The 11435-nt window shown below is 44.6% G+C and overlaps 1 protein-coding gene across 1 annotated transcript in view; it reads left to right on the top strand.

The window, feature by feature from the left end:
- The first annotated feature begins 468 nt into the window (after positions 1-468).
- EIF2AK3 (eukaryotic translation initiation factor 2 alpha kinase 3) overlaps positions 469-11435 on the top strand; it is a 146446-nt gene continuing 135479 nt past the window's right edge. The window contains exon 1 of the mRNA XM_069204578.1: positions 469-806. Within this exon, the coding sequence (XP_069060679.1) occupies positions 589-806 (218 nt within the window). The 5' untranslated portion in view covers positions 469-588. The remainder of the gene's footprint in view (positions 807-11435) is intronic.

Below are 11435 nucleotides of genomic sequence, written 5' to 3'. Positions count from 1 at the left end.
GGTGTGTAGCAGGCAGGGCTTTGACTGGTAGGCGTGCCCCCACTTTCTGACATAAACGAAGGACAAAATATTAGTTGATACTCTATTAGGTATGATACCTGAGTGCCATTTCGAAATACAATGGTTTTACAAGCACAACGTGTCAAATACAATAAAGGACACAATACTGTATTTTTATTTAAGATGAAAAGTGTATGGTTTAAACTTTCTGTATTTCTACCGTTTTTCAGGCTTGGAAAAAAAGTCTAATATATTTTTTCGAAACATATGGTTTCTCTTTTAATTTCATTTTCATACACTCTTAGTATTCGCTATAGTGTTTGACATACCACTGCTGTTTGGTATACCTATAGCGGCGTTTCATACACTGCAGTTGAACCTCTAGTCTGGATAGTTCTCACATTTCCAGGTAGCCCCAGTGCTGGTGCAGGGGGTGACGTCACGTCACCAGACTTGACGGGCTAGTCCGTCGTCCATGTCCATGGCGTGGCATCTGTGCTGTTGCCGCGGATGGCGGCGGGCGGTTGCGCGCCTCTGTGTGTGACCACGGTGTTTTGGAGTTAGCGGGTGCCTCCATGCTTTGTGCCAATGGGCTGCTGGTCCGCGCTGCGGGTGACTCTGCTCACCCTTTGCCTGCTGCGCTGGGCGGCGGCTCTTGTCAGTGCATTCCCGGGGGAAGGTGCCAGCGAGAGCCGCAGCCTCAGCTCCCTCGCCGGCGCAGGTGCTGATGTGACAGTGGAGGACGACGAGACGACGGCCGAGCAGGAATACTACGAGAGCGGAGCTCGTGACGACCGGCCGTCCAGGTGAGCGGGAGCCCCTTGTTGCAAGCAGTGTGGTGCAGCAACCCCAGAGATGTGTGCACCCCCCGGCCCAAAGTGAAGGGAGTGACAAGTACAGGCGAAGGATACTACCTGCACAAGATGGGGTGCAGTCAGCGTGTACGGGATGAAGTGCAGTGCAAATGGCAGTAGTACGTCACGAAAGTTTGGGGCAATTGATGAGTCTATGCAATGTAGTCCAGTGCAGCTGGGTGTGCAGGCAAAATAATGTGTGTATTGCAGATGGAGGGTGCCATCGAGTTACAGGTATGGGAGATATTGTCAATATGCTGTGCACCTGGTCAGTGTCATGGTGCAGGAGGCGTTTACCATTGTAGGGCAGCGTTTGAGAGGACAGGGGTACAACCCAGCTTGAGGCTAGGGAGTGCATGCACTGCGGTAGCACTTTCTTGTTTGAAGTGTGGGCATAGCCTCTAAAGGGCATTGTGTGAGTGGTGGTGGGAAGATGTACAGCTGACAATAGATGTGCGTGTGCCTTGCTGATCCCAGGTGAAAAATGTACATCGCTCTACTTTTTTTTTCTAAATTGTGTTACTGCTACCTAATAATCTTTGCGCTACCTTGACCCGTGATGGGCAGTATGTCACACACATTGACAGCGCTTTTTTCACACCGCTCATTCTTTATTACTATCGCTCAAAAAAGTTGAATTGCAGCGGGGGAATGGGGACATGAAAAATACTTAAGTCATTTGCAGCATGCAAACAATTCAACCAAAATCTGAAAAAGTAAATTCTCTCGGCGGGCAGAGAGAGTAAAAAAGAACGAGGCCTCTTCACCTGAAACTTTTATTCGCGTATAATTGTCAGCGTAAGTACCATACGTGTAGTTGTCCAGTGCCCTGTAATATTTTTCTTTTGGATAAGACAGTAGCTGTTGTGCTTGTTAGATATGCTCAGTAGATGGTAAAATGCATTCACGCGTGATCTCAAATTATGGTGTCTATCACACGCGTCGTGAATGTGCTCATACCCTATCTTACACCATCATATTAGGGCAGATGTCATCTGTTTACTTAAAGTGTTTACCATATAATACAGAACTGAGTAGCATACCCACACCATCGCGTGTAACGAAACTCCTCTGTTTACCTGTGATGAAAGGGGGTATGGTGGTTCTAGCCTTTGGTGCTGGCTAGCCTAGTAGTTTTTCATTTCATTATTTTTGACCGAAAAGCTCTTTATAGGCAACTATGCTTTAACTAAAAATAAATTGTCATCTTCTGCGCCCTCGCTGGCCTTCAGCAGATTTTTTATTCTTTTGGTTCGGTGAAAGCAGTTAATGAAAACGAATTATATCACCCGATTGTCTTCAGAGCCATTGGCCTGGCAACGTAAATACAGCACAGTTTCATGCCTCAAGAAACAATCTGTAAGTTAACAGACTGGTTCTTGCATCTTGGAAACTCCTATACAAAGACAAGCTATTGAAAGCGATTGCAGTTTCCGTATGCCCAGGGGAAAGGGGACTCTTGACAAAATGGTCTTGAACTGCTTACATTCATGTATAATTTGAGGATATTGTTGTGTAAGCCAAACTCAAATCTTGTTTTTAGAAATATTTTTGTAAAATACTGGTAATGCTGCTATTGCTACATGCTAAAAATGATGTGCTCTAGGAATAAGAAAGTGGTCTTGTGACTTTTTTCGAAAGCATATTTGTCATTTGTCTCTGTTATCTACATAGAATCGTGGAGCCTGCCACTGCTTGTTGCTCTGAGGTGTTTTTAAGTTTTCGTGATTTTTGAAGCCGATATGACTTTAGGTGGTTTTGTTGGATTCTTGGGTAGTGAATCGTCAAAGGTGGCAGTGGGTCGTGTCCGTCTTGGAGAGCCCATTTATTTACTCTACCTGTTGCAGTTGGGGTCAAACAGATGAATAGGGAACGGAAGCAATGGGTTTGAGTCGTAGGATTTATTCGTGTAAGATACCACAAACCCAGACGTTTGTAGTGGGTTCGGTTACAGCGCTGACCAGATGAGGTGGTTGGGTCCAGGTTCGAAGAGAAGCAAAGCTGAGGTCAGGATGTGAGTGACTAGTATATGAGGCTGCTTCTATGTTCCGACTGTAAGTGGCCTTGCCCTTAGTGCTTATTGTCAGGCCCTAATTCAGCTGTTGTCTGCTTCAACACCCCCCCCCCCCCGCCCCAGTCCCCACATTGTCCTCGTCCCATGCTCTTCACGCTCCTTAGTTTATTAGTCTGTGTCGAGCCCCCTTTTGGTTCCGTGAATTCTCTAGTTATTCTCTGCTATTTACTGTATTTTGTGGGTTACCACTGTGCCCCTGGACTTAATTGCTCCCTGTCCAATCACACTTACTTGACGTCTCGTACATTGTTACTCTTGATGCAAGAGTGATTTGTCAGTGTAGACCTATGATTTGGGGAAATACCTTTGTCCAGGGTGTTCTGCCTTCGGATAGGATGTAAGACTGGGAGATCTCGTACTCCTTTAAGTCATTGTTTGACTCTGGAAGCCGCTTTTGAAGGCTTTCATTTGAAGTGTATTTCACTTCCCAAATCCAAATGTGCTCAGGCTTGTGCCCCCGAAGCCGGGCATAGTTTCTGGCACAGGGCCATCTTCTCTTCACGGTTGGGTAAGGAGAGAGAGTTTTCTTCATACACTCTTAGAGGGATCTGTAATACATTATTTAATCAGACCTTCATTATACATGGACATTTAATATGGAGTGATGTGGATGAGACTAAAATCCGATGTTTGTAAGCTCAGAGATATGCTTGTTTTCGGTTGGAAGGGAGGGGCTATTTATAAAAGGGATGCGGCGGGTCGGAAGGGAGTTTGTCATCTTATTAGAGGAAGAGAGACTGGATTAATAGTGTAGATGAGTACCAAAACAGAACTTCCAAAATCGGATCACTATATAGAAAGAGAACAATCATTTTTGTATAGTAATTGTTTTAAGTAGCAGCCCTCCTGCGATGCTTGCCTTTAAAGGTGATATGGAGGCACTGTTAAATAAAAAATTCAGTCTGAGCAGTTAAGAAACTCAAGTAAGCAATGTCCATGTGACAGCTTCCCAGAAATAATAAAGACTTCTCAACCAGGCATTAAACCTAGTCATTTATTTATATAATAATAAATGCAAGAGACTATTGAATTGTAAAGATGTGCAGTGAGATGAAAGCCCGGTAACAGGTCACTGAATGATTTTCTGATAATCTCACTCAAGGTTTGAGAAGAGTTGAAAATTTAGTACAACATTTTGTACACCCAGTTTTCATCCTGCACACATTTTCTTTCTGACGTTTTCATGGGCAATTTACACCGAATTCTTTCCATAGGGAACTGAGCTAGCAAAACAGTGACATGGTAGTAGTACCATGTGCATAAATAGATAAAACGCGTTTTTACATGTTAGTCTCACTTAACAATCTCAAAATAGTTGTATTTACTGGGTAGCTTTTACAATCGGTACTAGCAGAGATCTTTAACAGGGCCTTTGGATTTAAATTACCACTCCCTGTGCATCTGCAAGCTTTTGGTCTTCGGTACTAAGCGGTAAACTATCACATTGAACTACTGTAAGTTTGCTCTTAGTAGCAGGTGGAGGAAACGTTCTGTACTGTGGACTGAATGACGTTTCTTTTTCCACCCTCTTAAATTGTTCGGCTTTTCCTTTGGAAAGTCTCATTTGTTTAGCATTTTCAAGATCTGGTGTTCAGGTGAAATTAGCACATTTCTTCTTTGCGGCATTTTCGATATACAGGTCGTGCCTGAGGTGACGGTTCTGTTGGGATGGATTCAGTAGAGATGTGGATGCAGCCTCCCTCCTATCTATGTCGTCTGGCCAAGTTCTACTTCTCTCTAATATTTCCTTTCCAGATTCCGTCTGACTGTTACTGTGCCTTTGTGCTTAGACCGCCCCTTGCCTTATTCTCCTGACAACCGAAAGGACCAAGCTGCCAACTCAAATCTATGTAGGTCAACCCTTGTTCGATGAGTGGTTTTTGTTGGGCACCTAAGCTAGCAATCATTCTTTCTGGTGGTTCAGTGTCCCTATGGGCCAGTGCAAACAAGTTACTGAGTAACAAGTGATAGTAAATTGAAATTTGTTGATGGTTAATTCCTGTATCCACTTGAGGTACCAATCGGAGAGACTCTTTTCATTTGGGGCAGAGAACTAGCCCTAGGAGAGCGGGGTTAAAACATCTATATGGCCCAATTCTGTTTCTTCCAAATTTACCTGAACTACATAGAGACTTCATTATATTCTGGCTACCTAATCTTGTGAGTTGTATGTGTTACTTTATCCCATGCAGGTTCCGTTTTTTGTAAACTTTTCTGCAAGTTAGTTTAGTATGCCTAAACACCCACATATTAGTCGGGAGTCTGACAGACAACGCCACTGCCGTGTGAAAAGAATACCTCTTGTTGTTGCCCACATACAATAATCTGTTTGACACATTAACCCATCTAATAACTAATGAAGTCAGTTATCATTGAGCCAGCCACAGGACCACGTCACTCATGAGATGGGCACTGTTCGGTGCAACTGTTTCTTTACAGTCTCAATCTATGAAAATGTACAACTCGAACTGTAACAGTGTCTCGCGATCTGTTTTTTTGGTATGAACCCACATTTTGACTGCCTTATGTAAATAGGACGGTAAAATTTAATTGTGAGGCTGCATGACAGTGTGTACTCACAACCACAGCAACCTCTGCTGAGGGCTTCACTTTTTGCCAGTCTCAGGCTTGGAGCTGATTTTACAAAACGACTGAACAGGACATGAACCGGGTTGACACAAAACCCTTTTATACATGTCTACAAATATGTTTTTTTTTTTTAGGATTTGTTTTGCTGTGACACCCTGAGGCTAATGAGACCGCTGTCGGTCATACGCAAGTGTAATTTATTTAAGATTAGGTTGTGGACAGTGTGTGGCTACAAAATAGAGCATTGGATAAAACAATGAGTACGTTTTCTTTTCAAATCATGTTTTTACGATTTCTTAAGATAATGTATGTTTAAGATATGCTTCTGGTGTAAACGCAGGACACCAAACGTTCCTTCCTGTCTGAGCTCTGAAAAACGTTCTTGCAGTTAAGTTGCTGCTAGCTCTGCATTTTATAGTCGATCTTTGCCTCTTCCCTAAAATGAGCCGTTCCCTGAAGTCTCACACTTACTCATAATTCTTAAGAAGTTAATTTTTATTAGAAAAGGAGGGACTAAAAGCAGACAATCCGGTTTTCAAAAGCAGTGCGGTTGGCAATGGCTCAAACTGATAGTGTTTAGTTCGGTCTAAAAACCTGACAATATCCGCTTTAGACACTTCATGAGAAGGAAAATTAAATTGTTAATGTCATATCAAACTTGTTAATCGTAAGATTTTGTGCCTCGAGCTTAGTGTGTTGAGAAACGTGTATGTAATACTTATATGTGGTGTTAGACTTAGTTAAAAAAAAAAAAAATCTTTAAAATTGTGCACATAATGGTTTCAGCCAGTCGCCTGCATCCATTGGTCTGTTGTCGTCGTTCACATTCTTCTTTCACCCACTACTTTGTACACCATGGGACAGCGGGTCGGGCCTCTTCACCCCTTGGCTAATGTCACTGTGACTGGCTGCATTCTGCTTTTATAGGAGGAGCACATCTGCACATAAAGTATTTCTCTTTAGTGCCCAGCACTACTATAACAACATGTGGCTTTAGAAGCACAACTTGTGCTTTAGATTTGTGTTTCATATTGGTGAGTGCCTTGCTGCTCTCCCAACAATAAAACTTTACAAACATCACTAAACAAGTATTAACAAACCAGAAGGCTTGCAGCCAGCACCAGACCTAGTGAATTTGCCTATGCTTGTTTATGTTGTGTAAAGTTATATTTCTAAAAATGGCAGCCAAAAACCTTTATACCAACAACCGAGTTCAGTGGTACCCTATTGTCACCAGTCTTCTTTATCTTCTGTTACAAGCCCACGGTTTAGAAAGAATGTCAGTTACACTCCCTGGTTTCATCGCCATCTCTTCCCTTAAGAACTACTTAGTCTTTCCATGGCCCCTGCGTCCAATGGCATTGTTTATAAAATGCTCCTCTGTCGCCAAGATTATCCCGCAAGGATTGCTGCCCCAGCAAGCACTACTTCTTCACAGTTATTTTCACAAATTTTCCTTTATGTGGGTGCCCTCATGAGCGTCACCCCACCTTCACAACAGATCTCTCTCCAACCATGCCAGCTCAGGATCACAGCTACGCACAATTCAGTTTGGGCAACCCAGTGCAGTAACCAATTAAGCAGCTTGTGTTGTATAAAATACTATAAACGTGCCTTTCCTGCAGAGCTGTTCAAAACTACTACAGTTAGACCTGTCATCTCTTGGGGTGATTTCCCCTGTATTTGTGCTTCTGACCTCCTGGTTTTGATCCTTTGCTGGCCTTAGGAATCTGGACACTTTACTTTTGCTGACCAGTGCTAAAGTGCAAGTGCTCCCTCAGTAAATTGTATTGGTGATTGGTCCCCCCCCCCATGACTGACATATTTGATTTACTAGTAGGTCCCCAGCACAGTGCACCAGGTGTGCCCAGGGGCTTGCAACCAAATGCTACTAGTGGGCCTGTAGCACTGATTGTGCCACCCACCTGAGTAGCCCTGCAAACATGTCTCAGGCTTGCCATTGCATTGTCTGCCATTTTGACCTGGCAAGTGGACCCACTTGCTAGGCCCAAACCTTCCCTTTTACTACATGTACGTCACCCCTAAAGTAGGTCCAAGGCAGCCCATGGACAGGGTGCAGTGTATGTAAAAGGTAGGGAATGTACTGGTATGTTTTACACATCCTGATAGTGAAACACTGCTAAATTTCTTTTTCACTATTGCAAGGCCTATCTCTCCCACATGCTAACACGGGTAGTGCTTTGAAATATCTTTTAAGTATAATTTCCCATTTGGGAGCAGATAGAGATTTGGAGATTGGGGTCTCTGAAATCACAATTTTAAAAGACATCTTTTGATGAAGTTGGTTTTTGAACTGTGAATTTTAAAATTCCACTTTTAGAAAGTGGGTATTTTCTTGCATAACTATTCTGTGCTGCATATCTGGGTCTGGATGATAGTTGGGCAGTTTGTGCATTCACAGACAGACAGAGCTGAGGTGTGCCTTGCATATCCTGATGTTCTACCACCAGGCTGATGGGTCCTTCTGAGCTAAAGTGGTGGGAGGCTCCGATGCTTGCACCTGAACAGGGCTGGGCCTGTCCTCACACAAAGCAGTCTCCAACCCACTGGAGTTTGTCTGGGGACAGAGCAGAGAAAGGCAGGGTCTTGTGCACTACAAGGACTTCTCTTTGAAGTTTGCCTACTTCAAAGAGAGACATGGGTATAATTACTGGACCTCTGACACCACATAGTTAAAACACTTCTGGACTGAGGGCATTCTACTAGGAAAAAAAGCTGGATGCTGAAGGAGGGACTGCCACTGTGCCTGCTACTTGCTGCTTCCGTCCTGGGAGTGAAAGGCCTGACTTGGCTTTCTACATCCTGCTTTCGAAGGGCTTGATCTGAGCTTGCCTCCTGCTAAGAATCGGGGCCATCAAAGAGTTCACCTTCCAGTGATTGGGCTCTCTTGCTGAGAGTCCTGACTTTCCAAGTGGGTCATGTACAGTTCCTGGGCCCTTGGAAGTGAGTTCTAGTGCAACCAAGAAGAAACCAAGCACATTGGCTCCAGAGCGACCTCAGAACCAGTACCACTCTCTGACTCCACGCTGCTGCCTGCTCCGTAGCCATGGCCCCTGCTGAGTGCAACGACCATGACTTACAATACAGCCCCGATCCTGCTGCAGCATCTCTGAAGTCCTGCCACACCGTGAGTGCCATGTCACCGACGTCTGTGACATCCGACTGTCGCAGCACCTGTGGCCCTGTTGTGTGATTGCGACACTGCAAAGTCGACGCCTCACATCTTGACCTTCTGGATTCCTAGACCCACCTTGTCATAAGAAACCAACCCCTTGCCACTGACGCCGCATCACCTCCTCTGCAATCGTAAGGAACCAACGCCTCACCTCCCCTGCCTAGCATTAAGGAACCAGCGCCTCACATCCCGGGTAACAGTAAGGTACCAACGCCTAATCGGCCTCAGCAACGCCTCACCTCTCATACTCCATGCAAAGTTTTTGTTTCCTCATTGTTTTCCATGGTACTGTACCCAGGGTCCGTGTGACTCTGTGACCGGCATGTACTCCCTCGCGAGTTGCGTCAGAATGTTGAAAACAACTCCATCAAGATGCTGTGATAGCCCCAGTTGTATTTATTGTGTTTCTAAGCACTATATCTTGATTTAATCTTTGAAAATTCGTATCTTTACTTGTGTATATTGGATTCTTGGCGTTTTGATCTTGGTTTACTCAGATAAATATTGGCCATTTTTCTAAACTGGTATGGAGTAATTTCTGGTGTTTTTCACTGTGTTACTCTGGGTGTGTACAAATACTTTACACGTTACCTCTGAGATGAGCCTAACTGCTTGAGCCAAGATACCAAGGGGAGTGAACATGGGTTATTTTAGCTGTGTGAATCCCTTACCCTGACTAGAGTGAGGATCCCTACTTAGGCAGGGTGCAAACCACTGCCAACTAGAGATCACATTTCTAACAACTTGCATATTGAAAACCATAAAACTTGCTAGTCTGTCTCTGATACTTCACCATCCACTGCCTCATGCTGTGTCCCATAACACAACTGCACCTCTTTGGTCATTATGCATGCCATAGAAACTCTTCCTGCATATGACCAAAACAAAGTCAGCATTGTTAGAAATGGGGTCTCCAGTTGGCAGAGGTATACACCCTTGTCCAAGTAGGCACACACAATCCAACTTATCATGTGCTCAATGTGTAAAGTATTTGTGCAATAAATCATAAGGTAACACAGTGAAAACACCACAAAAATACACCACACAGGTTTAGAAAAATATAGGATATTTTATCTGGTTAAATTAAGGTCAAAATGTTAAAAGATTCAATAAGCACAAGTTGAGATATCACTTTTGCAGGTTTAAAAGAGAGTCTTAAATCTTAGAAATCAACAGTTGTCTCTTGATTACACAAAGTTCCAGGTTTACTTAAAAAATAACACGCACAGAGACCGCAGAGGAGGAGATGCGTGGAAAAATAGGATGTGCTTTGGATTTTCTGGTGCGGCACATATGATGCGTGGTTTCTTTCCGCGCTGCAAGGGGCTTTGCGTATGTTTTTTGGCATGCAGTCTTGGTTCCTCACTGCGATGCAGGGATGTTTTTCACGCCCAGGGACGATGCAGGGAAATCCTGGGTGTGTGGGAAGAAGTCGCAGGTATTGCGTTGATCCAGTGTGGCGATGCGTCAAATTTTCTGTTGCACCGCAGGCGCTGTGCCGATTTTTCTTCCCGGGGGATCAGCTGCGTCATTCTGGTTCAGCTGTGTGTCGATCCGGTAGGGCTGTGCGTCAAATTTCCCGTCACAAGGCAGGCGCTGCGTCAAATCTTCACTCAAGAAGTTGGGCTACATTGTTCCGGCTCGGCTGTGCGGCGATTTCTCGGTCGCAAAACGGCTGTGCGTCATTTCCGGCAGGCTGTGCAGCGATTTTCGGTGCACAAGGAGTTTCCTGAAGAGATTAAGTCTTTTTGGCCCTGAGACTGCAGAAAACAGGAGGCAAGCTCAATCCAAGCCCTTGGAGAGCACTTCTCAGCAAAGTCAGAGGGTAGCAGAGCAACAGCAGGGCAGCAGTCCTTCTCAGAAAGCAGCCCAGATGAGTTCTTAGGGCAGCCAGGCAGTTCCTCTGGACAGGTTGCAGGTTCAGGTCCAGCAGTGTCTGAGTTGGTGGGGTCAGAGACCCAGTTTATATACCCCAAAATGACTTTGAACCGGGGGGGGGGACTTCAAAGAGTGGTTTTGAAGTGCACAAGTTCCCCTTTGAGTACAGGTCTGTCTGCCAGGGTCCCAGAAGGGGGTTTGGCAGTCCAGTGTGTGAGGGCAGGCCACTGTCCTTTGAAATGTAAGTGTCAGGCCATCCACCCTTCCAGCCCAGGAAGACACATTCAGTATGCAGATGAGTACAGGTGTGACTGAGTGTCCTGTGCTTGTGGTTGTCTGGGTGAAATGCACAAGGAAGCTGTCTACCAGCCCAGCTCATAGGTTGATTGGAGACAGGCTGTAGGCACAAATGGATTTTAAGTGCAGAGAAATGCTCACTTTCTAGAAGTGGCATTTCTAAAATAGTAATATAAAATCCAGCTTCAACAATAAGCAGGATTTTCTATTACCATTATGGCCATACTAAATATGACCTGTTTACCCCTTTCCGATCAGAATCTACCACTCAAACAGTATATGAGGGTAGCCCTAAAGCTATCCTATGAAAGGAGCAGGCCTCACATTAGTGGAAAATGAATTTAGGTGTTTTCCACTGCCAGGGCATATAAACCACACGTGTACATGTCCTGCCTTTTACCTACATAGCACCCTGCCCTATTTGTTTCCTAGGGCCTACCTTAGGGGTGACTTATATGTAGAAAAAGAGGAGTTTAAGGCTTGTCAAGTACTTTTAAATGCCAAGTCGAGGTGCAGTGGAACTGCACACCCAGGCCTGGCAATGGCA

This window comes from Pleurodeles waltl, chromosome 1_2 (assembly GCF_031143425.1).
Source record: "Pleurodeles waltl isolate 20211129_DDA chromosome 1_2, aPleWal1.hap1.20221129, whole genome shotgun sequence".
NCBI classification, from domain to species: Eukaryota; Metazoa; Chordata; class Amphibia; order Caudata; family Salamandridae; genus Pleurodeles; species Pleurodeles waltl.
The sequence above is the reverse complement of the archived record's forward strand: the minus strand, read 5'-3'. Positions and strand labels throughout refer to the sequence as shown.